Source organism: Rousettus aegyptiacus, unplaced genomic scaffold, assembly GCF_014176215.1.
Source record: "Rousettus aegyptiacus isolate mRouAeg1 unplaced genomic scaffold, mRouAeg1.p scaffold_m13_p_12, whole genome shotgun sequence".
In the NCBI taxonomy this organism is placed as follows: domain Eukaryota; kingdom Metazoa; phylum Chordata; class Mammalia; order Chiroptera; family Pteropodidae; genus Rousettus; species Rousettus aegyptiacus.
The window spans coordinates 57,639,427-57,666,092 of record NW_023416287.1 but is presented as its reverse complement, the minus strand read 5'-3'; the positions used below and the strand labels follow the sequence as shown (position 1 = coordinate 57,666,092).

The following is a 26,666-nucleotide window of genomic DNA, read 5'->3' as shown; positions in this document are numbered from 1 at the left end:
TCATACTTATTTTGTCTGCCTGCCTGACACTGAAGGAAACAGCAGGCAGCTCACTCTCTTGATAGGATTTCTCTGTGCCACTCCCTCCACCCCATCCGGCGTTGTCCAGACCGGCCAGGCCAGTCTCTCTGCTACCTGCAGAGGCTTCTCTTCCTTTCCTGGAGCTTCAGCTTCTGTCATGAATTTTACCTGTCTAGGACCGCAGCAGAGGTGAGGAGGCCAGCCCTGCCTTCTACCTGCGGTGGGATGGCTGAGCCAGGCCTGAAGTTAAGGACAGCTAGTTGTACTGAGAAAGTGCATCTTGATCTGACAGCTGCTTAGATATGTACTTAAAAAGAAGTAAATGGTACTCATTTCTACAAGTAGACAAGTTTGTGTGGAAAGAAGGACGGACACTTCTGTAGGATTATAGAGGATGAGACAGCTCATCTGTGGCTCATTGTCAAAATCTGAGGATACATCTTGTGTACAAACTGCGCTGGACTTTGAACAATGCAGCAGCTGAGGGGTGGGGCTGAGGGGTAGGATAGAGAATGCCTAACTTGGCACTAAAAATCTCAATTCTCATTACCGGTTTTGTCACTGATGAGCTATGTGACCTCGGGGAATCTTCTCAGAGCCTTAATTTCTATAAAATGCTGCCATACTACGCCATAGGGTGCCTGAGAAATAAACGAGGCAACGAGGGAGAAATCACTTAACTTTGTGCCTGGCACGTGATTGACATTCAGTGAACATTTAAATACAAGTTAGTTAGCACTTCAGGATTTTCTTAAGGCAGGCTGGAGTATAAGATTCTGCTGCTGAAATTCAGAGCTTCTCCATATAATAAGATGTTCTTTCATGCAGCTCCCTATTAGAGTATGTTTTACAATTGCTATAGTTGCTGACATACAGGAGAAGGAATTGTTTTAAGCCTTTCCTGAACTATTATTATTGAAAGAAGCTTTTTCTATTCAGTAGTATATCTTATAATTAACTGCTGGAGCATATTATGAAATATCCATATGACCTAACCTTGTAACTACTAATTTCTGGTTTAAAGGTAAAGCAACTTCTGAACTTCTTACATAATCCAATTGAACTTCTTTAACTCATCATGAGTTTTGGTGGTTTCTGGATCAGTGAACACTGGACAATGCACTCCAGGGAATTTTGAAGAAAGTTATGATATTTGTACTCTTCCCTTTAGGGTTTTCTGGTCTTACGAAAGAGTCAAGACAAAAGCAAGAAAATACTCTTGCAAGCTCTCCCCCAACACACAACTTGGTAATTCTCAGAAGTATAAATTCTGCTTTACCCTAGAGTGTGAGCTAGCAAATTCAGGCCTAGCAAGAGCCTGTGATTATGGATAAACTTCTTGGGACACACCCATGCCCATCATTTACCACAGAGACTTCATGTCCCACAAGCCTACAATATTTAATCTTCGGTCCTCTGAGGAAAAGCTTATCTACCCCTAGGACAGGGATGACACTCAACAGAGGTCTGGGCACAGGACACTTGCTGACTTGAGTAGTGAGGATGGGTGCCCCAAACATGGGCCTGGTGCTACCTGGCTCTACCCCAGGAAAGCTCACCTGGTCTGGGGAGCATCTGGACTAGAACCAGGTGAAAGGAGTCAGTTAAATTTAGTGGAGAGAAGGAGTCTTGAGAGAAGCTCTTAAGAGGGAAGATCTCTTAAGATGGTTAGGACTGTAACCTATGGAGAAAATGGGCTGGAGACAAGGACTGGAATCTGGCCTTAAGGACCCGGATAGATGCAGTTAAGGGCAGGTTAGGTGGAGCCAGAAGCCAGCTGTGGAAGGTAGTTGAGGAAGTACTTGTTTGTGAAAAAGCCATTTAAAAGTTATTGCACTTGCATGGGTTTGTGTGCCTTGTGTGGACACATACAGGTCTGCCTGTGGGGAAGAATTAAAAGCCTGGAAGACCTAGATCTAATAAATTAGCCCTGGTTAAATCCAAGAAATGAGGTAGGGGTTGGAGAAGTGAGGAGGAGCTGTCAGCGTTATTCCATATACATTACAGAGATGAGCATGTCCCAACCCGCGGTCCACTCGGGCGACCCTCAGTGCAGTATGAGGAGTAAGAGCTCTGGCTTCTGAACCAGCCAGGCCTTGGGTACGGTCTGGCTGTCATTTCTTAGATGTGGCCTCAGGTAAGTCACCTTACCTGTGTAACCCTCAGTCTCCTCCTTTGTAGAACAGTGTTATTTTAGTACTAGCCTCACAGATAAGAGGCTTAAGGGAGCTAACGGGTACACTTAGCCAGTGTCTGGATGCTAGACTATGTGTGGGTGTGTCAGGAAGGTGCATGGGGGAGGTAACAGTTGGAGAGTGGCCACGACAGGCAATGGGTATACAGGGAGTGTAGCGGAAGAAGGCCGGACCAGCACGAACTCTGCAGAGGCAGGCACGTCCCTCTTGGTATGGGACAGAAGGGAAGAACGGGTGGGAGATGAGAGTGTGCAACACAGCCAGGTGAAGTGCATTTGTCTCATAGGCAGGGGGAAGGGTGAATTATAGGTTTCTTAGCTCCAAAAACCTTGTATAGCTATGGCTCAGGATGAGCCAAGTGGCAGCTATGCCTGGGAGACATTGCTGAGGTCTGGATGCAAGGATGGCTGCGGGCTTAGCAGGGAAGGCGGGTGGGGAGGAAGGGGTGCAGGAGACTACACTGGGGACCCTCCCCAGCAGGTTGGGTGTAAAGGTGCCTAGGCTTTAAACCCTGATGAAGAGGAATTGACAATGGAAGAGGCTTTGGAGGAAACTAAAGGTTAATTTCCTTTTGAGCACCTGGGGTTGTCAGGCAGGTGATTGGAAGTGCACCTGGAGAGGAGTTAGTTGGGGGTGGTTTGACTGAGACAGAGAATGAAATTGGAGTAGCGTTTATAGGCAGGAGTGGGTAAAGGGACCAACAAAGATGAGGCTGAAAATGTGCAAGAGAAGGTCAGCGAGTGGAGGTCCCTGGAGGAGGCTCAGGAATGCTGCACCAGCTGGGCCTGGGGGTCATGAAGACCAACTCTTGCTATTCAGCTAGAGGTGAGAGGAGGAAAGGTGAGGGAGGGAGAGGTATGAGGTGAGAAAGAGGCTTCCCTCAGCCTAGTGCAAGCTACATGGGTGCATGCACACGTGTGTGTGCCTTGCACGAAGTAGGGAGGGAGCGTAATGCTAGAATGAGGACCTTAATTATGCAGTAGGTTATATTTTATTAAGACTCTGCTTCCTGGAACTAGAACGTTTTGGATTGAATCCTGGCTCCTCTACTCTTGGACAACTTGTTTAGCCTCTCTGTGCCTTGTTTCCTCATCTGTATGATAATATCAGCTCCTTCATCAGCTCGTCGTGAGGAATCGTTGGGTTAATATATGAAGAGCAATTTAAACTATGCCCTGCACACAGCAAGTGGCTTGTAAGTACTTTGAGCCCCACTGGCGTAGGGCTGCTGCTTTAGGCAGGATGAGTTTGGGAAGCAAACCTATGAATGTTGAGTCAAGCCCAGTTTTCCTTGGTCCAAAGAAACCTCAGATATTTTATTTTTTTCAGGTCTTTGGTGAGGTCCTAGACAGTTAGAAGTTAATGTTAATTCTGTACATTTGATTGTGTACTGCTTTATAGTTTACCAAGTATTTCCATGTATATTCCCTTACTGGATCTTCACACCAAACCTGTGAGATAAGAGATCGTTATGAGCTGCAGTTCATGGGCAGGAAAACTGCTCAGCAAGGTTCAGGCACCTACTCCAGCTGTGATCAGCCTCAATGAGCGCATTTATTGAGAGCCTCGTGAATTCCAAGGATCGGAACCCAGAACTCCTGACTTCCACGCCTCCCTTCTCTACCCTCACCTACCTCTCTTCTATCAGATGGGTTGAAACCACTTTGTTTTGAAATAGATGATGTAGACTAAAAAGGATGATCTTCGTGACTAGGAACCAAACAGCACTGAGTCATCTTTATTTTCTTTTACAGCACCAAGTGCTGAGGAGAGCTGGACACCATCCTGTTAGTCATGCCAGAGTTGTGGCTGTGGGTTGTTGACTGGATTTCTACCACTCCTATGGGTGACATGCCAAAGGCTCAGGCCTGCTTGCCCTGTGAGGTCTAGGGAGCGCTTCCTTGTATTTAAATTATATGTCAATATCAGCAGTTATTTATTGCTGCCTCCTTGGTTAGCTTTTTTTGCCTTTTCAAACTTCAGGAAATGGATAATGACCTTTTAGTTGGAAACCCAGTTTTGGAAAGAACAGTACTTTTCCTAGAATTACTAGGTTTGTGGAAATAATTGTGATTCTTCTTACATAAAAATGGTGGTGGAATTTTGTAACTTATTGCCAGAGATTTGTTATGTGGCCTTGTTGAGTACATGTCACTTCCTCATTTGTATAATTTCCCCCCCATTGTGACCTAAACATATGACTTTTAATGAATCAAGATAGGACAAAGTCGTAATTTCTGTTTTGAAATATCTGAAGAATTCAGAGACAAATCATATTAACCCTTTAGATTCCTCCTATATATATACTCCAGCCTGTTTTTTCTTTCTTGTTTTTAGGGCTTTGGTACCTGTTGTGGGATTTTTTATCTCAACTCTGGGGCCCATCACAGACAAACTTAGCTCCTTGCATATGTGTGGGTCCTGTGCCACTGCCACTGGAGAGAATTCACTCTGTTGCTTACATTCAGATTTTTTTAAATGGCTTTCCCACTGGGTATCTTAGGAGCCATGGTTGCTTCTTGTTATTTTGTTTCCAGACAAATGATTGCAAGACAGTGGCCTTAGCCAGCTGGGCAGAGCTCAGTGGCTACGCTGACGTAACGATTCATACTGTACCCTCTTTCGCTTCTGAATTTTCTGACAGCCTTGTGACTCTCACATGGGGAATATGAGTGGTCCTTGAGAAGTCTTGACATAAGAGGTTTCAATTTCTTCTTTTAAGATTCATGAGTTGATTTTCCTTAAAGTTAGCACATTCCTGGCTTTCTACTTATTTTGAGGACAAGATGTTCATTCTTGCTGCTTCTTGGAGTTTATTGATGTTTGTGATTTTGTTCATGTTAGTCATGATGTGCTGCTATTAATTAACCTAAATACATATGGTAATATTCTCTAAATGTAGAGTTCATACAGTTCCTTATTCAGATGTGCAAAAATTACTAATGCCTTAGTAATCACAACTCACATACTATCTTGTATTCTTTCCTTAACACTGATTCTTAGTGATTCTTACATGGAACTATAGCTCGCTATTATGAACAAATAAATTAGCAGGAAGTAGAAACCATGTAAGAAATAGAATAAGAAGTAGAAATAAGTGGTTTTATTACCTGCTTCAATGACTTACTTGACAAGTCCATTCGGGGCATTTGATCTATTTTAATTAATATTTTTCAAAATTTTAAACCAGTGCCTTTTGCTGTTACCTCATTTTGCTGGTAGCATTGGAAGATTCTGTAATGGTGCTAGATTGGGCACTTTTCACTGTTGACATTTGCTTTACTCTTGAGGCTCTGATGAACTGAGTTTTGTGTTGACTTTCCGTAGGTGTTTTCACAGTCCTGTGTTTGGTATGGAGAGTGTGGAATTGCATCTGGAGATAAGAGGTACAATTGCAAATATTCTGGAAAACCAAAACTTTTGCCAGAAGATGGTTATGACTTAGTGCAGGTAAGTTCATTATCTTGGACATTGGGAACATAAAAAGCTCATTAGAGATCCTATGTAATTATATTTTAAATATTATTGTGGGATGGGGGTGAAACACCAATAAGCTTAAGTCTTATCTCAAACTTATCTGTAGCACATGATTAGCAGGTTACTATTTAGGGACTGACCTTGGTACCTCAGATGTTGCTTTTTGCAACTTCTTCAGACTGTAAGAGAAGTTAGCTTTTTTTGGTTCCTAGATTTCGGGACTCGAATGAACGAGGCTGCTAAGTGGCTATAACTCCTTTTTCCTCTGTTTATTTTAGTGATTCCTCTGTTTTCCACTGAGAGCCTGTGAACTTTGGCTGCTACCAGGATTATCTTCTGTTGTCTCCTTTCCTATCCTTGATACACAGGGGTATTAGAAAGGAACTGGGGAAACCAAGGTGAAAAGACCAGTTTTAGAGGTTTAGTAAGCTAAAATCAAGTTGACATGATGGCAGGTGTCCTTGCTCCTTTCATCAGAATTATTAAAGGCATTGACTTTCCCTGTAGTGACTGATGGAAATACACAGCAAATAGCATTCTGGTTAAACTTTAAAAACCTAAGAAGAAGTAAAATGACTGTCAAGGGAGGAGACTGAGCTTCCAAATTAAGAAAAAAATTGAAATGTTCTCTACTACCTCTATTTTTGTCAATCTCTAGTTTATAAATAGTAAATTGATAGCCTTTTAAAAGAATTCAGCAAGAACTTTGCAAATATGTGTCTTACCTTTGTGTGCCTCAAAAGGATTATGTGAATAAATTGCCTTATTTCATTGCAGAATATTTGTCCTTATTTAATTATGCTATTCTGATAATCATGCTTGCTCACCCAAAAGGAACTCTGTCCAGGATTCTTCTTTGGCAATGTCAGTCTTTGTTGTGATGTTCAGCAGCTTCGGACATTGAAAGACAGCCTGCAGCTGCCTCTACAGTTTCTGTCCAGGTAGGTTGACTGCCAGGCAGACAGAAAAAATGGATTTTAGATATACCGGGTCCTCAAATAATGTCATCTTATTCAACATCATTTCATTGTAATGTTTATGAGACGCCATAGGAACTTAGCTCTTGCTAATATGAATTAGCCTTTGGTAAAACTGCTGTTATGTGTCCTTTTACTTAAAGTCGCAAAACCTACCCGTGACATTCAGTAAGGACTTACTGTACTTGTTAACCTGTACCATTCTGATTTCCTTTAAAAATTTTTGTTTTCTATTAAGAAAGCAATCTTTGACCTCTCAAAAATAATGAATAATTTCTGATAAAGCCATAATTCTAGACTTAGTTGTCTTCCCAGTTATATTCAGAGTTGATACTTGGTTTTCCTCTGAGGTGCCTTCACCCCAAAGGGTATCTGCATTGTGGATGAGTCCTTTCAGACTTGAAGCTCTTTGTATTACGGGGAGGAGAGGATCCAGGTGGTTCTGCTCAGGTCTCTGACCCAAGACCCTCATTCATACAGTCCTCTGTATCACCTCCCCTGGTTTGCACATGATTCTCTTTTCTTGTGGTGACATGACATGCTAGAATTCCAGTCCTCGGTAGAGCTGACCTTTGGTAACTGTTAGTAAGATTGTTCTGGCATCATTGGCTTGTTTTGTCAAAATCAGTTTGCTGTCTAATCTGTTCACTATGACCAGGACAGTGAAAAGGGTTGCATTATATGTGTTCTCTAAGCTTATGCAGCAGTTCTCAAATGTGCAAAAGCACAAGCTGGTGGTGGTCTTTGGTATAGCACATTGTGATATTTTTCTACATTTTTCACATTTAAGCACCCTGATAAAGGTGGACAGGAGGGACATATGATGAGGGTTAGGAAACGCTTCTCTGTGCAGCTATTACTGCGCGAATTACCGCATGTGACAGAGCACAAGCTGGGTGTCCACTGAGGAAACCCTCCTTCCTGAAAGTTTAAATTGACAATATAGAGTAGAAAACCATCCCTAAATTGTTCTTTCAGGATGACATACAAAATAATAATAAGTCAAGAAGTTGAGGACCTGGTTGGGCCAGCATATTCTGTGGAAGGCTAGTGGATGTTGATGGAGCCAGATTGCAGCCATCATTCCGTCGAAATACATTTTTTTAGCACCTACTCTAGGAGAGGCATTGTGGACATAAACATCAAAAGATAACCAAGTTTTTCCCATGTTGTGAGAGGTGCCAAAGCTTAATAGCAGATAACAGAAGCTAATATGTAGAATATTATGCAACTGTCAAAATTGGTGTTTGCAGAGATTAAATGTAGCAACAAAAAGAGGTTTGTAATTCATGGAAAGTGATAAAAAACTGTGTACCCCCAAAGTGAGTTTGTTTTAAATGGTTCCTGTTTTTGTCACAGTAAAGCACAAGACGCCTGAGTCAGTGCGTGTGTATATTTCCTCCTTCACTACACCAGAGGCTTTGAAGTCTGGGACCACACCTTCCTTGTTCTCTGTCCCATGTGGTCACCTGAACTGGATCAGAGTAGAGAGCAGTCTTGATTGGTTGTGTTGCAAGAATGCAAGTCTAATGAAGCAATAGTTTTTGCAGATAAGAGTGAACCAAAGAGGGGAGAGAGTTTTTTGCCACGTATCTAGTGAACGTTAGGAACTTAAACTTTGAACATGAAAAACAGCAGACCTCTGTGGTTCTCCTGCATAGTAGATCTTCTCCATGTGCTGCTGAAACACATGCTGCCAGAGTCCACCACTGCTGTTCCTACCTTTTCAAGTCACAGGAAATACTCTTGTGTTTAGAGAGGGCCTACATAATATCTGGGGTTTGGAAGAGGGCCCCTCAGTGGGTTATAAGATGAACAATTTTGTTGTGTAAATCTCATTTTCCCCCTTTCTTCTTAATTAGAATTATCACCTGATGCTTGAGTCCCATTAGCTTCAAGACAAAGAACATCTCTCTAAATTTTAAAGAACAGAATTCAAAAACCATTTTTCTCTTTTAGAAGTTATATTCAAACAGGATTAATGTAGTAATTAGGAAAGTTTTTAAAGAGGTGTCTTGTTTTAGATTTAGAATTGCTGGGTTTAATATGTTCTCATGGCAATTCATTTGTCACTTTACCAAAAATTTTAAATATTCTTTGTCTGTTTTATATCATCTTTTTGCTGGCCCTGTTGTGTGTGAGAGCATAAAAAATATAATTTACTTTTTGTTTAGATGTCCTTCCTGTTTTTATAACCTACTGAACATGTTTTGTGAGCTGACATGTAGCCCTAGACAAAGTGAGTTTCTGAACATTACAGCAACTGAAGATTATGTCGATCCTGTTATAAATCAGACAAAAACTAATGTAAAAGAATTGCAGTACTATATTGGAGAGAGTTTTGCCAATGGTAAGAAAACTTTTCATTATTCCTCTTTTATAGTTGGTTTTAGGACAGTGGATCAAGTTCTTTTTGTTTTCCTGTCAACTATGAAAATGACCATTTTTAGTTCTTTTGGCCATGCATTGTGAGTTGTTGCTTCACTTGTATCCCAGGACTTGAACTACAATCTACTAAACAATCTCCTTGAAGAGGGAATTTGCTTTAACCCCTTCCTAACCATGAGTGCCACATAGAAATTTTTAGTATGTGCAGGTTTACTTCTCTACATTTGAAACCATTGGAACTGTGGTTCTAGTGGACATAAATTGTGTAACTTTGTTACACAAGACTGATGAGAGTGGATGGAAGGGCAGAAGTAGCTGGCAGAGCAGAAGAGATTTTTACTATAAAAAACAGATTGTCATAAGGGAAAGTAAGGTGGTATAACAAATAGGAGAAAGGGTATCCCAACAACTAGAAATCATAGAGTAGTCTGAAAAAGACCATATAATGTTTGTTGAAAATGATTGAAATGAAAGAGTAAGACACTAGAGAAAAAGGGTGAACAGATTAGAAATAGAACCAATTGGCTGTGTTAATGAGAAATAGTCATTCAAATGAACTAAAAAATAAACAGAAGATTAGACACAGCTGAATAAAAATGTGCCCGAGAACAATCTATTAAATAAGAGAATAAGAATTCAGCAAAGTTGTTGAGTGCAAGAGCAACATGCAAATTTAATTGTATTGGTCAATTAAAAACGTAACAAAAAATTTTAATAAAGTCCCATTCACAAAAGCAACAATCTGCCAAAGATATGACATAAAAGACAACCTATTCAATAGAGAGAGATTATTCTGTGTAGAAACTGAATCATGCATGTGAAAAATTAATACCATGCCACAGGTGTATTGTTACAAATTATTAAGGGAAAAATGGGCTAGTTAATAAATGGAGTGAGAAAATCGATTATTCTATCCATTGAATTTTTATCTTTGCATAAAATACCAAAAACTTATAGATTAAAAATCAATCTGGGAAATTTTTAAAAGTAAGTATAGAATGTCTTTATGACTTTAAGGAGGAAGTGTTCTAGACAAGAAAAGAAAGCAGAAACCATAAGTGAAAAGATTTATAAATATAAATTATTAGTATCTAGAGTAGTCAGTGAAATGCAGATTAAAACAGTGAGCTACCATTTCACACATGGGATTGGCACAAGTTAAAAAATAGTCAATTCTAAATATTGGTGAGGATGTGGAGCAAGAGGAATATCCTTCACTGCTGGTAATTATAACTTGATGCAGGTGTTTGAAAACCATTTGAAAACAATTTTGCAATGCCTGGTAAAGTTGAAGATAAACATACCCTCGTCCCAGAAATTCCACTTGTAGATGCCTGCCTTAGAGAAACTCTTAATATATGTAAACAGAGAGAACCGTATAAGAATGTTGTAGCATTTTTGTGATTGTGAAAATTGAAAATGTCAAGAGAATGAGAAGACAAGCACCAATTGGGAGAAAATATTTGCAAAAAAAATATTTTGTAAAGGACTACTATTCAGAATATATGAAGAACTCTTAAAACTCAACAGTAAGAGCAAGAGCAGCCCAATTGAGAAATGGACAAAAGACCTGAACAGACCTTATCAAAGAAGATATATGGAGTGCAGATAAATACATGAAAAGATGCTCAACATCATATATCATAAAGGAATTCTAAATTAAAATAACGAGATACCACTACGCACCTATTAGAATAGCCAAAATCCCAAACACTGATGGTGAGCACGTGGAGCCACAGGTAGCTCATTCATTGCTGGTGGGAATGAAAAATAGGGAAACAGTTTGACAATTTCTTAGAAGACTAAAAATACTCACCATATGATCCAGCAATCGTATTTCTTGGTGTTTACCCAGAAGAGTTGAGAACGTATGTCCATGCAAATACCTTTACACGGATGCTTATAGAAGCTTTATTCATAATTGCCAAAACTTGGAAGCAACCAAGTTGATCTTCAGTGTGTAAATGGTGAACTGTGCAAATCCAGACAGTGGAATATTATTCAGTACTAAAAAGAAATGAGCTGTCTATAGAAAGACATGGAGGAACATTACATTCATATAACTAAGTGAAAAAAGCCAATCTGAAGAAGCTCCATACTGTATGATTCCAACAATTTATATCATTTTGGAAAAGGCAAAACTGGAGATACTAAAAAGATAGGGATTTGAGAGTGAAAGAGGGACGAATGGGGAGCACAGAAGATTTTTAGGGCAGTGATACTATTGTTTGATATATAATGGTGGATACATGTCATTACAGCACCTGAGTGAACCCTAATGTAAACTGGGCTTTGGGAGTTAACAATGTGTCAGTATAGGTTCATCAGTTGTGACGGATGTTCCACTTTGGTGCTGTTGCTGGTGGGGAGGCTGTCCTTGTGTGAAGGCATGGGAACTCTGTACTTCCTGCTCAGTTTTACTGTGGCTTAAAACTGCTCAAAATGAAGAGGAAAAAATGGCATAGATGATGAGCCTCTGTTCATCCTTCTGGTGACCAAATCAAAGTTGTGATGGAAACAAGGAGCAAACAGCAAGGAAAAATTGCCTGGGATCTAGATGAACAAGCCATACAACTAGGGAGAAATTCAAGAAGTCACCCTGCAATGGCAGAAGGTAGGACAGAGCGAGGACGTGGAGCTACCAGGTCTCGAGCAGCTGAGTGAGACGGAGGCTGCGGCAGTGGCAGCAGCAGATGCTTCTTAAAGGGGCCGCACCCACCAGCAGATTTTCACAGTGATGGACCTGCTCACTCTGAGCACCAGTGCCAATTTGGCTATGCGCAGGGGGCACCAGGAACTTACAGCGAGACATTGTCAGAGTGAGGGCCAAGGCGAGATGTGCTCTGTCCATAAGTGCTGGCAGTACCCATTGCTCCCTGTTGAGCCCTTCCCCCTACCAGTGCATGGACACAGTGCTGCCATAGTCAAGACATCATTAAACTGGATAACAGAGGTTGCTCTACCCAGAGGACTCCCTGAAATTCTGCGCCCCCCCCCCACTCACAGCCCCACCCAAGCCACATCCAGGTTTATCCTCAGTGAGTCAGATGTTCCTTGCTGAGTAGTGCCTAGACTCACACTGGAGCCAGCTGGCATTGGTTTCTGGTGTGGCCTTTTGAGGCAATTAAAAGCACAGCATCTGTGGTTTGCTTGCTCGATCTTAACAAGTGGCCCCAGAGGGGCACAAGCGTGGGCTAAATTTGGCCTGCAACCGAACCCCTCTCAGGACTGTCCCATTGGACATCTACTACAAAAAGCCATGCTAATAAAACCAGGAGACTAGGAGCTTTGCTTAGTACATAGAAACAGACAGACACGAGAAGGCAGCCAAAATGGGAAGACAAAGAAGCAGAAATCATATGAGAGAACAGAACAGAGATCCAAATATAATGGAGTCAAGTAATTTAATAGATGCAGAGTTCAAAACATTGTTTATAAAGATGCTCAATGAACTTCTGGGAAAAGTAGATGAATTCAGTGAGAACTTCAACAAAGAGATAAAAAACAAAAATAGAAATGGAAATTATAAAAGGGGACCAGTCAGAAATGAAGAATACATTATCCAAGATGAGAAGTATATTAAATGGAAAAAACAAAATGAATAAAGAAGAGGATCAAATGACCTAGATAGAGGATGGGAAAGCCGAGGATACTCAATCAGAATAGTAAGAAAAAAGATGCCAAGACTATAAAAATAATTTAAGGAGCATATGGGAAACTATTTAAGGTCAAAATATCCATCTCATCAGCGTACCTGAAAAAAAAAAAAGTTGTTGAACAGCTATTTGAAGAAATAATGATGGAAAACTTCCCTAACCTGGAGAAGGAAATAGATACACAACCCCAGGAAACTCAGAGAATCCCAAAAACCAGGGATCCAAAGAGGCCCCCAGCAAGACACATAATTAAAATGCCAAATGTTAAATACAAAGAAAGAATCTTAAAAGCGGCAAGAGAAAAGCAGATAGTTACCTACAAGGGAGCACCCACAAGACTGGCAGCTGATTTCTCAAAAGAAATGATGCAGTACAGAAGGGCTTGGCACAAAATATTCGACGTGATGAAGACCCAGAATCTATAACCAAGAATACTTTATCCAGCAAAGCTATCATTTAGAGTTGAAGGACAGATAAAGAGCTTCCCAGACAAAAATAAGCTAAAGGAATTCACCACCAAGCCAGCATCACAGAAAATGTTGGAAAGACTTCTTTAAGAAGAAAAAAACATGTATTAAAAACAGGAATAAAGAATAGTAACAACTATATTCCTATCAATAAGTACCTTAAATGGAAAAGAATTAAGTGCTCCAACTAAAAGATAGAGCGGCTGAATGGATAAGAAAACAAGACCCCTACATGCGGACTACAAGAGACTCAGTTCAGATTAAACAAACTAATAAAAAACAGACTCACAAATATAGTGAACAATTTGGTGATGGACAGAGGGGAGCAGGGCTTGGGGAGCTGGGAGAATGGGTTGGGGGTGGGAGCATAGGGAAAGCAGTTAGTATTAATATATTGCTAGGTGGAGGGTCAGGAGAGAGGGAGCAATTGGGATCATTTTATGAGTTATATAGATGTCTAACCAATGTACTGTATACTTGAAACTAAATAAGTTTTTTAACTGCTCAAAATGATAAAGTCCATTTAAAAAACTAAAATTAAAAAATCAAGACACTAAATGCTAATTGAGAGACTAGATAACTATTGGAGCATAGGCATAGTCTATAATGGAATACTTAAAACTGTTCTAATGTATAAATGAGTTATGTCAGTCATGTGAATGACTTTAAAATATTGGCTAAAATAAGTTATAGAATATATGTAGTATTTCGTTTATATTAAATAATACATATTTATGGATATAGTATATCATACAAGTGCACAAGCATGCATGGGAAGGATAAACATCAAATTCAGGATTGTGGTTAGCTTAGGGAAGGGAAGATGCTTTTGGGGTGGTTAGTAAGGGGGCTTCAATCGCATCTGTAAGGTATTTTTTTTATGTTGAGGCAAATATAAAATAGTAAGATTGATTATATAGTGAGGTGGTGAGTAAATGAGAATTTTATTATTCTCCATATTTTCTGTATGCTTGAAATATTTAATAAAATGAAAACCTGAAAAGCAAGCGGTAAGCTAGAATATGTGAGGGAATTATCCAGAAAACAGCATAGAGTTAAAGATCATTAAAAAGTGACATGTGGCATAAAGTGAGGAGCTCCAGAAAAAGAAAAAAAAAGTTAGGGAGAGACAATAAGCAAAAAGATAATGACAGGACTTTTCAGAATGGATGAAAGATGAATCCTCAGACCCAGGAAAAGAAAATGAATTTTTTAAGGTAAATGAAAAAAGAAATAAAATATACAAAAATCAGTTATGTCTTCATACACTTGCAGTGGACAATTGAAGTGAAATTAAGAAACAATTCCATTTTCAATAGTATTAAAAATAATAAATACTTAGGAATAAATTTAACAAAAGATGTGCAGAACCTATACTCTTAGAAACTCCAAAACATTATTAAAAGAAATTAAAGAGGATCTTAGTAAATCAAAAGACATCCCATGTTCATGGATCAGAAAACAATATTGTTAAGATGGCAGTATTCCCCAACTTACGTATTCGGTGCAATTCCTATTAGAATCCCATGGGTGGTTTCATAGAGTAGTGATTAGCATGTCTGCTTTACACGCAGAAGGTCCCGGGTTCGAGCCCCAGTGGAGCCACAGCCCATGCCCTGGGTGCGCCAGGCCCTGGGTGTGCACCGCAAGTGTGTAGGAGAAGACACCTCGCCTTCAGAGATCCAGTTCTTAAGGGGAGATGGAAACATTCATAGGTCAGGGGTGGAATTGGCAGGGGGCAGTGATTTAAAACAATTTTTTTAAAAAAGAAACCCAACTGACTTCTTTGTAGAAACTGACAAGCTGATTCTGTAATTCACATGGACTTGCAAGAGACCCAGAAAAGCCAAAACAAGAAAAATAACAAAATAGGAGGACTCATACTTCTCAATTTCAAATTTTACTACCAACCAGTGGAAATCAGAGCCATATGGTACTAGAATAAGGATAGACATTAGAACAATGAGATGGAATTGAAAATAAAGTTGACCCTTGAACATCATGGGTTTAACTACATGGGTCCACTTGTGGATTTTTTCCAGTTGACTCATGCAGTTCAATTTGACTCATCCCACTTCAAACCCTTGTTCAAGGATCAACTCTACAGTTGGGAATCTACATATATGAAGAGTTAACTGTAGTTATATTCAGATTTCCAATTGAGAGGTCAGTACCCCTAACCCCCTCATTGTCCAAGGGTCAACTGTAAACCCGTACACCTATGGTCATCTGATTTCTGACAAGAGTGCAAAGATCATTCAATGAGGGAAGAACAGTCTTTTCAACAAATGGTGCTTGGACAACTGGGTAGTCACATGCAAAAGAATGAAGTTGGCCCCTTACCTCACATAATATACAAAAATTAACTTTAAATGGATCGAAGACATAAATGTAACAGCTAAAACTAGAAAACTCTTAGAAGAAAACAGGGATAAATCTTCATAACCTCTGCCCTAAAACCAGTTTCCTCCCAAAGTTCTGTAATTCTCCAGTTGTATAACTTCTTGCCGCAGAAATTTTCTGGATCCTGCTTCATTGACTGAAGAGCCACTAAGGTTCTTCCCCTTCTTCAGCCTCAATATGCTCTTCCCTATGGTGGGGATAATACTTCTCCGAGATATTTTGAGCTACATGGATGACACAAGCCTTTCCTGTCCATTTTTCAAGTCGTAGTTACTTGGAATTTGGCCTACCTAGCATATTACTTGCAGAATGAAACACTGGTTTCAGGGGAAATCTCCATTTCTGCCTTTAGTGTTTACTATTCTCATTCCTGTCCAGGACTTTGGATTGCCATGTATGTGGATATTAGAGTTCACATTAGAGAGGACTTTTGTAAGATCTTGCCAGTGAATTAAAGCAGCATGGCATTTTAATCTTTTTCCCCTCATTCCTCCACTAGCGATGTACAATGCCTGCAGGGACGTGGAGGCCCCCTCAAGTAATGACAAAGCCTTGGGACTCCTGTGTGGGAAGGACGCCAAAGCCTGCAATGCTACCAACTGGATTGAGTACATGTTCAATAAGGACAATGGCCAGGCACCTTTCACCATCATACCCATTTTTTCAGGTAGGGATAAAGATTCCCAAGGTCGGTGTATTTAGGATTTAAAAAAAAACAAAACAAAACAAAACAAAACAAAAACCCAGAAACCTTAAACTGCAATAGGAAGATAAATTCAGATAACTAGCTCCTGGAATGGTCCTCCAGCGAGAGAGGTAATTAGAGCATTTATCCTACCCCTGGTTATTTCAGGGGCTGGGTGTAGGAATAGAGGAGGAAGAATTTCTTTCAAGTAGCACTACATAATTGAAAGAATAAGGTTTTTTTTCTTTTTTTTAAAATAACCATTCATAAACTATATAAATGTCTAACCAATGTGCTGTATACTTGAAACTAATAATAAAATTTTTTAAATTATTTTTTAAAAAGACCAAAAACTGTTACAAAGGCCTTTTCAGGAGCTCTGTGATAGTATTAGACTAGTTCCTCTATGGAGATAAGACACAATTGAAGCTTTACCTTGTTGTGTGATGTACTCGAATCTCAGTGACAGACCCTATCGATGCTCAAAGTTATTGAGGTAAATTAAAAATTTACAGAACTAAGCAGCAAACCATAATTCGATCAAACAGAAACCTCCACTCCTTTTTATTTTTCCAATTGTGTCATATATTTCGGTGTGTTTATCATTGGATTTAAATATAATTTGATACAAACTTTGTAGTGTTTTTTAAATTGAGATATTCACTCAGCACCATCCTTACTGCAGATCTTCCAGCCCATGGGATGGAGCCCATGAACAATGCCACCAAGGGCTGTGATGAGTCTGTGGATGAGGTCACGGGGCCATGCAGCTGCCAGGACTGTTCTGCTGTTTGTGGCCCCAAGCCCAAGCCACCGCCCCCTCCTGTTCCCTGGAGAATCTTGGGCTTGGATGCCATGTATGTCATCATGTGGACCACCTACATGGCATTTTTAATTGTGTTTTTTGGAGCATTTTTTGCTGTGTGGTGCTACAGGTAAGCCATTTTGTTTGTCCTCAGAGTAAGGAAATTTACTCAAGCCATGCTTCCAGCTTTCAGTTGGCAGACCTTGGTTAATTACAACAGAAAACAAAAATGTACATTAAAACCATTCCATGAATTGCTTATGTCCTGCAACTGGTAAACCATCAAAGTCCTGTTTCAATATTTAAACACCTGAAGTTGGTTTCATTGATTTATTCAAAATGATGTGCAAATTAAAGCATCATGAAGTAACCACTCATTCTTCAACAGAAAGTCTTAGGAGCTGAATCTGATTCAAATCTATTTAAATGCAATATCGTAACCCCTTTAGATATTTGCATCTTGATTTAAGATCATATATTTTTTTAACTTTTATTTCAAAATAATTTTACATTTACCATAAAGGTACAAAAAGGGTATATATATATAATCTCCTTTACCCAGCTTTCCCTAATGTTACAACTTACATAAGCTATAGTATACAATTATCAAAATCATGAATATAACAATGGTATAATATTATAAGCTAAAACACAGGCTATTCATATTTCAGCAGTTTTTCACTTATTGCCCTTTTTCTGTTTCAGGATCCCATATTGCATTTACTTTTTGTGTCTTATTTGTGTCCTTTAATCTATGGCAGACAGTTGCTTAGTCTTCTCATTTCTTTTATGGCCTTGACACTTTTGATGAGTACTGATCAGTTATTTTGTAGAATGTCCCTCAATTTGGCTTTGTCTGATATTTTCTTATGATTAGATTGAGGTTATGTGTTTTGACAAGAATATCACTGAAGTGTTGTTATGTCTTTCTCAGTATATCCTTTTGGGGCTCATGATGTCAGTATGTCTCAATTCTGGTAATACTAACCTTTATCACTTGGTTAAGATGTTGTCTTCCAGAGTTCTCCACTGTAAAGTTATTGTTTCTATGTTTTTGATAAATATCTTAGAGGAGATACATTGAGACTAATACCTTGTTTCTCCTTTAATTGTCACCTGCTGATTTTAGCATCCATCAGTGAGTCTTGCCTGCAACACCTAACTACTGTGGTGTTTGCCTTATGGTGATTTTGTATTTCCCTCATTCCTTGTACGTTTGTAATTGTAATTGGGCTTGTAATTGGATTTATTCTGTACGGAAAGCTATCCTTTATCGCTCACTTATTTATTCAATTATTTATGTCATGGACTTTTTTTTTTAATTCTGTGGGTTATATCCCATACCATCATTTATTGTGTTGCTCAGATTTTTCCAGTTTTGACCATTGAGAACACTATCAAATTGCTCTCAGTTTAATGTTTTTTTCTTTTTCTTTTTTTTCTTTTCTTTTTTTTTTTTTTTTTTTTACCATAACACTCATCCTCCCTTTTCTCAAACCTGTCCTTATTTTCTGGAATCACAGGATATTCCAGGTTCATCTTATATTTTCCCTGCCCCAGCCCTCGGGTCAACCTCCTCTACACAGTGCCCCGGTTCCTTATGGAGAATGGTGTTTAAAAACCTAGATCTAGGGACTAGGTATGCTTATTGTTACTGTGACTCAGTGTTCACTGTGTTTTTAAAGGCGCTACAGGTTTTAAATATGAATGAGGGCTACAAGGTGAAATTATCCTTATTAATTTGTTTTTTTTAATACCTTAAATTTTCTCCCAAGACTAGTGAGCAGAGGGACCTAGAGCGAGGGAACTTAGGAGGGAAAAAAGGTAATAACTAGAAAGGATGAGGAAGTACGTTTTTAATGAGATTATGGGACTATCAAAAGAACAGCCTTATGTTGGTGTCCACAGATACTACTTACATGCTTTTATTTTTCAGGAAACGGTATTTTGTCTCCGAGTACACTCCCATTGATAGCAATATAGCTTTCTCAGTCAACGCCAGAGACAAAGGTAGGCATATTTGTACTTAAATAGGATTATGTTGGCAGGAGTATTCATTTCCTCAACAAATGTTTATGTACCTGTTCTGAGGACACAGCTGAGATCAAGAGAGACGGGCCCTTGCCTTAGTAGCACTAACAATCTAGTCAGGGTGGCAGATCAGAACTAAGTAATTAACAGCAATGGAATTATGACAGATTGGGATAAGAGCTGTGGAGGCACTAACGTAGCAGGCCGACAGCAAGAGTAGCAGGAAAAGTTGAAGGGAACTGCTCTGGACAGAGTGCTCGGAGAACTTCGCCTTTCTGAGGCTTGTGTGTGAGCATCAGTCCTCTGTGGGGTGGGGATGGTGGTCATTATGGGCAGGCAAGAAGGGTGGCTTCCAGAGCAGATAGGTAGCTGAGGGGGGGGGAGGATGTTGTGCAGAATGGATTCCCACCATGTGCAGCAGCAGCTAATGCTTTCCCTGTTCCAACTTTCAGGAATGGCTCGGCTCTTAACCTCCACCCTCTCTCCCTCTCCCACTCTTCCAGGGGAGGCATCCTGCTGCGACCCTCTTGGTGCAGCATTTGAGGGCTGTTTGAGGCGGCTCTTCACACAGTGGGGTTCCTTCTGTGTCCGAAACCCTGGCTGCGTTATTTTCTTCTCCCTGGTCTTTATCGCCACATGTTCTTCGGGCCTGGTGTTTGTCCAGGTCACAACCAATCCAGTTGACCTCTGGTCAGCCCCCAACAGCCAGGCGCGTCTGGAAAAAGAGTACTTTGATACCCACTTTGGGCCTTTCTTTCGCGTGGAGCAACTCATCATCCAGGCCCCCCACACCGCCATGCACACTTACCAGCCATACCCCGCAGGATCTGATGTGCCCTTTGGACCTCCGCTGAACATAGAAATTTTGCACCAGGTAATCTGCTCTTTGCAGAAATCAAGTCCAGGGAACCCGGTGGTTTTCTGGTTTCTACGTGTTGACCAGTTCCACTAAATGTAGGTTTGGGGCTGAATGTAGTGGTATATTGGAAACTCTTAATGGTAAAAGTAAAGTGAATTTTCAAGAAAGTGAATGATAGGTATTGAATTTAATGAAAAATTTGCTATAGACCACTTTTGTATTTGCTGCATATAGTAGATCTTGTGTCTTCCTTGAAATTGAGATAAGCACTTCTCTGCTGAAGCAGAATGTATTCATAATTAACCTTAGGAACCTATGACTTTTTTTTCCCCTTGATAATTGAAAAGTAATATACTTGACTCCAAAGGACTGAAGCCTCTTTGCCGTCCTGGGCACCTAGGAAGGAGCTACTCGGTCATTTCTGATCCTACCTGCAGAAGTGAAGTTATCATTTGCCTGCATTTAGTGAGAGATGCATTTGGGATAAGATCCATCCCATTCTCTTACACAGGCCTTTAAAGCATCCCATTCTCCCCAATCACTCTTGCCCTGGAGAACTATATCTGTCTGTAACTTTTTCCCAATTTGTTGCAGAATATGCACAGCAATTATTTACCTCCGAGAGCATATTCTTATTAGAAAATATGAGAGTATACATAAATAATCCTAGTACAGAGCAAGGCAAGTGGTAGTCGTTGTTGAGGGGGAGTGTCAGGGAGACCAGGCAAATTGCCCAAGTCTCGCCTCTGTAGCCCTGCCGGTCACTGCTGGAGAAGAATGGGAAGGAAGACGTTCACGTGTCCTGCACTGAGATCTGGCCTGGTAATGGTGTCACCTCCCCAGCTCTGTGGACTCCTCAAAGCAGGGTCTTCATCTGAGGTTGCTGTCCTCTAAGACTGGGCCTTTGGTGTCATCAGATACTTTGCCATAGTGTGCCTTAGTCCAAGACCCTGTCTTAGGAAGGATTTTCCCCAAATACTGTTTATCTTCTGACCTCCAAAGGTAATAATAGTGAGTCATAATCTGAGAGAAATCTGATATGTTTCTGGATTAGTTGATTTTTCATATCTTCTTTCAGGTTCTTGACTTACAAACAGCCATCGAAAACATTAGTGTGTCTTATAACAACGAGACCGTGTCACTTCAAGACATCTGCTTGGCCCCTCTCTCACCATATAACAAGAACTGTACCATTATGAGTGTGTTGAATTACTTCCAGAACAGTCACTCGATGCTGGACCACAAAATAGGGGATGACTTCTTTGTGTATGCGGATTACCACACGCACTTTCTGTACTGTGTACGGTACGTGGCAGGACAGTCACTCATTCACCCCACCAATATTTGAGCACTGGCTCTGCTACATGCCATTGTAAGTACTAGAGACCCAGCAGTGAACAAACAGAGTGGGACCCTTCCCTGCGGAGCTTACGTTCTAATGGAGAGACAGACAACGAACAAATAGATACATGCTCTAACGCCAGGTAGAGATGGGCACTGTGGAGAAAATAAAGCTGGGCAAGGAGATAGAGGGCCGTGGGGTATACTGCTCTTAGTGGAGAGGAGACCTGTCCAAAGGGAACGAAAGGCAGGAGCCTGTGAATATCAGAGGGAAAAGTGTTCCAAGTAGAAGAGTAGCAAGAGCAACGGCCCTGGGGTTGAGCTTTCACAGTATGTAATGAAGGAGCAGCAGGTGCCTCTCAGCTCTTAACTTGTGCCTGGATTGATGGCATGTGGTTTCATCTGTCACACCACCCCCTAAGTTTTCTTGAGATGGCTTCTTAAAAAATAAATACCTATAGTGCTTTTTCTTATCTTTCAAATACAAATATACATCATGACTTTGGTCGCTTTTAAAACATTCAGCGTTCACCTGGGGAGTGGGGAGCAGAGTTGGCATGCAGGTTTACACTTGGCACTGAAGCTGCTTCCTAAAGGCAGCACACCCAGCAAGGCAGGATGTGTTTATAACTGAATTAGTCACAGAGGAACTGTGCTTGGTGACCTGTGAAGTGATCTTTAGGCTCGTCCCCACAGCAAGAAGAGCAGCTTACGCTGAATGAGCCTGCCATCCCTGAATGCCCTGCCCTTTGGCCTGACTCGGAGATTTGTTCAGCCAGTCAAACAAGCACCAGGGCTGTTTCTTCATCATGGAAAATTATTCCTTGTCACTTTTGAGTATACTGCTCAACTAACCACATCCCAAGTGTGTCAAGCGCACTGGCTTCTGGTCTAGTTTGGTGACTTTAAGTTCTGTCCGTTCTTGTTATTAGAATATGATACTTTAGATGATTAGACTGTGTTTATTTCAAGAAGATCACCTCTAAAAACATCAGCTCTGCCCATAAAACAATAAGTGTGTGCCCATATACCCTAAACCAGCATTCTCCACAGAGCAGATGGTACAGGAGAGCCATGGACAGTTTGAAAAAACATTTCATAATGTTTATATTTAAAGAGAAAAACTATCTTCTGTTGTACAAAAGAAAAGTTGACAAAATTTTTTGTTGGAGGGAGTCTTGGGTTTCGTTCAAGTGGGGTGTGGTTCAGAGAGGTCTGGGAATGCTGCTGTCAGCAACTCCTGTCCTGCATGGCAAGGATCTGTGCTTGGTGTGTGGTTACACTTGTGTGCTCCAGCTCTCACTCCTTCCTTACCCTCCAACTTTTCCTGGGCTTTTTCTTCCGGAGGTCCTGCCAGAATGGCAAATCGGCCTGCCCAGACCTGCTTCTTTCCCCATGTTCCCTGTATCGTGTAATGGCATCAACATTCCAGGTATTCAAACTTGAGCCTGTATCCCTGAATTTTCCTTCATGTATTATTTGTGGATTTTAACCTCTGGGCAAGCTCGCAAATGTGTGATATGGCAGTAGAGTCCCGTGTGTGGGATGCAGGGACCAGCTTCTTGCAGCAGCCCTGCAGCCTCTGCCCTGAGCAGGTGCCTCACCCCATAGCCCCGAGGAGTCTGAAGGGCGGTGGTTCAGATTACATTTGAGAACCTCCCTCAGCGCCCTGTAGGTTTCTGCCTCACGATCTGTCCGGAAATGGGTTCCGTCTCCACTGATTATCTGTCTTCACTGCACTCCTGTTGTCTCTTGTCTGGGCCATTGCGCAAACCTCCTGACTGATCTCCCTACTTCCCCTTTCTTTCCCACTCACAGACTTTCTTCCACTTTGCCACCTGAGTTATCTTTGTAAAATAGCTTATATCCCCTTTTCCCCCAAAGGTCTGGTTCTTCCCCAGTGCCTATAGGATAAAAATTCAAACTACTTAGCATGACACTTAATCCTTTCTTCCATCATCTGCCACCCTCTCCAGCCCCATCCCCTCCCTCAGAAGTCCCTGCTTCATGGTACCCTATGCTTTAGAAACAAGACTTCTTGTCCCTCAAACCGCCATCCTCTTACTCTCTCCTCTCTCCCATGCCTCTCTTCGCTCTTCTCCCACAATTGTAGTTGCATGGAACACCCTCACTTCCTCCCTTCCAGCTGAATTCTCCTTCGGCCGTAGACACCTGGTTCTGTACAGGTCTCCTTCTGGTGATAGTTTCCCCCTGTATTAGCTGCTCTATCCTTTGTGTCCCAGGCACCATGTGATGTGCATCACCTCCTAATGTATTTGCCTGCCTCTCACTCAGGGATTCTGAGCTCCCAAAGGCAAGCGCTGAACTGTATTATTCACCTAGGGAACTTCCAGGCCCACTCTGTGCCTAGAATGTGTAAATATTTTCTTGAATAAAGGAATGAAAAATAGGATAGCCTGAATAACTGTTAGTCATATAAAAGTTTAGGTCTCTGTGATGTCTTGAGGCTTGTTCTAATTGGAAGCTGTTTTCTAAACTTGGCAGGGCTCCCGCCTCTCTGAATGATACCAGTTTGCTCCATGATCCTTGCCTGGGTACATTTGGGGGGCCAGTATTCCCATGGCTCGTGTTAGGGGGCTATGATGGTAAGTAAGAGAAGCTTTTGCTTTTCCTGTTAAATAAAGTAGTCTTGGTTTTGTCATTAACAATCAGGTGGGGATTACAAAGTTTTCATAAATTGAGCAGTCTTATTAATTTCCTGTCTCTTAAATCCTAAATGTATCTCCTTTGGTTTTAGATTTGGGGTTTTTCTGAATTTAAAAGAAATGAACAATATTAGCTGTTTTTAGGTTACACATTAGGAGGCTGTTGAAGAAAGCTAAGGACATCTCCCCAGATTAGTGTAATCATGCACATTCATATACTATGTTGTTAAGCTTTGAGGAGTTCTTGGAACCCTGAAAGTTCATCTGTGGAACCCCTAGGGGTTCCGCGGACCTCAAGTTCAGAACATCTGTAATGGGGAAGAGATACAGTGTGAAATATGCAAAAAAAGGAAGTTGATGGAATTCAGACACTTTCGTGGTGGTAGGAATAGTTGGTTTCCTCTCCGCTGGTCCCTGTAGCACTTTGGAACAAATTGTACTAGGTATGATAGGGTAATGATTCATGTGACAGCCTTGGCATCTGAAGCCTAATTACAGGTGGCTCAGCAGGTTTTTCTCCACCCTAATGAAGAGGCCAAATAGATATTTTTCTCATCCAGTGGGAGGGGAAAAGCTGTGAAGTATATTTAAGTTTTACTCTGCCTCATATAATAAATTGCCATTTCTAATTGTTGGGGAAAAGATGGTGTTACCAACTGGCTAGTTACAGCCATCAAAATTAAACTTGGTCTCTACCTTGTTCCTTCCATAATTAAATCCGAGATGGATCAAAAATTGAAGTGTAAGAAGTGAAACTATTAAAGGACTAGAAGAAAATACAGGAATAAATTTTTAAAAATAATTTTAAATGGAAAAGGCATTTCTAAATAAGACACAAAACTCACAAAGGGAAATACCGATGAATTTGACTACATGAGAATTTTAAATTCTATGTAGAGAATAAACATTATAAAGTTTAAAAAAATAAATAAAAATGAATGAAAAAAATCAGTATACATAACAGCATTTCCTTAATACATAAAGAGCTCTTGTGAAAAACAGAAAAGGTCAACAACCCAAAAGGAAGATGGGTGAAGCCTTGTGAAAGTTAACAAAAGAAGAACTACAAATAGCTTTTAATTATATAGGAAAAATGCTCAACCTCACTCCTAATTAGTGAAATGCATCTCACATCAATCTGCCTAACAGATTGTCAGAGGTCTAAAAGTTTGATAAAGCCCAGTGTGGGTGAAAGTATGGGGAAACTGCTGTGTCCACGGAAGGGTAAATTACTAACTAGAACATAAGCTCCAAGAAGGTAGGAGTTTTTCTTCTGTTCACTGATGTTTCCGTAGTACCTAAAATAAAGCCTCACACCCAAGTAGGTCTCAGTAAATGTTTTGCTGAGTAAATAAAGGAACGAAAAATAAGATGGCTTTGGAGGGCAATTTGGGAGAATCTATCGAAATTAAAAATGTACATACTTTTTGATCCAGTGATTGTATTGTAAGAATTGATTCTACAAATATGCATTTTACACATTAAAAACATCAGATTATTCTTTATAGTATTTTGTTTACAATTTTAAAAATCGTAAAAATATCCATCAATGAGATATGGGTTAAATTATACTAGAAAGTATAAAGCAGAAAAAAGAATAAAGAAGTTCTTTATGTACTAAAATGGAGCAGTCTCAAGATATAAATTTAAAAGCGTAATGAGCAGAATAGTACATTACTATGTATATAAATAGAAAGAAGGGAAAAATATGTGTTTGCTTGTGCATGTGGAGTATCTCTGGAAAATCACAGGATGTGGAGGGGAGGGAGAGCCAAGAATAGAAAAGGGAACTAAGGGAGGGGAGGGACTTTTCACTGAACACCTTTCTGCTCTGTTTCAGATTTTACCATGCCCATGTTACGTAATGACAGTACTCTTCCTGAATGATAACTTGTGCCTACTTCAGATAGAGAATCCTTTTTATTCATTAACTAAACTATATAGATAGTATTTAAGTGAACTTTTTTGTTTTTATAGCACAGGGATATATAGTCTATAGCCCCAGTGAGAAATCAGAGCCCTAGCTATCTTGTGATTTTCCTCTTGTATTTATCTAATTTCCTGCATGCTTATAATCTTTGATAACACATTTTTCTTTCTAGATCAAAACTACAATAATGCCACAGCCCTTGTAATTACCTTTCCTGTCAATAACTATTATAATGATACAGAGAAGCTCCAGAGGGCCCAGGTCTGGGAACGAGAGTAAGTTGCTCACAGGGTCTCAACAACCTGTCCTTGTTTTGTGGGAAGCTGGACACTAGCAGAGGGCACTTAAACTTCATTACACACAGCTAAATTAACCAACACAGATCAAAGTTGTGGCTTTTTCACTTGGTACTAGTGATGCTAAGAAAAAAATCTGTAAATTCACTTGTAAACATTAAACAGATATCCCTGCACAAGAATGCAAAAGTATATATACAGAAGTGTTCCTTGCATCATTTTCTAACAGTAAAAACCTGAAGCCAGATGAATGTGCATTAGTAAGGGATAAGTACAGTGGAAAATTGCACAGTCATTTAAAGATAGATAAATAAATGGTTCAAGATGTAGTAAATAAAAACTGCAATCTGCACGGTGAAGTAAATATACGCTATACATGCTGTCTATGCCTAGAAAAAATATCGAGCAAATGATCCAGGAAATTATTAACTGTTCGCAGCCTCTAGAGAATGGGGAGAGGAGTGAAGAG

At 40.2% G+C, this 26,666-nt stretch overlaps 1 protein-coding gene across 4 annotated transcripts in view; it reads left to right on the top strand.

Annotated features, from left to right (window-relative positions):
* NPC1 (NPC intracellular cholesterol transporter 1) overlaps nucleotides 1-26,666 on the top strand; it is a 47,553-nt gene that overhangs the window by 3,717 nt on the left and 17,170 nt on the right. For 2 of the 4 annotated variants that reach the window (XM_016165166.2, XM_016165101.2), the window contains exons 2-11: nucleotides 5,544-5,666; nucleotides 6,528-6,634; nucleotides 8,845-9,020; nucleotides 16,084-16,251; nucleotides 16,955-17,204; nucleotides 19,011-19,084; nucleotides 19,558-19,979; nucleotides 21,043-21,269; nucleotides 23,811-23,911; nucleotides 26,074-26,176. In XM_016165166.2, coding sequence (XP_016020652.2) covers nucleotides 5,544-5,666; nucleotides 6,528-6,634; nucleotides 8,845-9,020; nucleotides 16,084-16,251; nucleotides 16,955-17,204; nucleotides 19,011-19,084; nucleotides 19,558-19,979; nucleotides 21,043-21,269; nucleotides 23,811-23,911; nucleotides 26,074-26,176 — 1,751 coding nt within the window. The remainder of the gene's footprint in view (nucleotides 1-5,543; nucleotides 5,667-6,527; nucleotides 6,635-8,844; nucleotides 9,021-16,083; nucleotides 16,252-16,954; nucleotides 17,205-19,010; nucleotides 19,085-19,557; nucleotides 19,980-21,042; nucleotides 21,270-23,810; nucleotides 23,912-26,073; nucleotides 26,177-26,666) is intronic. The other 2 variants (XM_016165249.2, XM_016165326.2) reach the window with 1 other exon arrangement.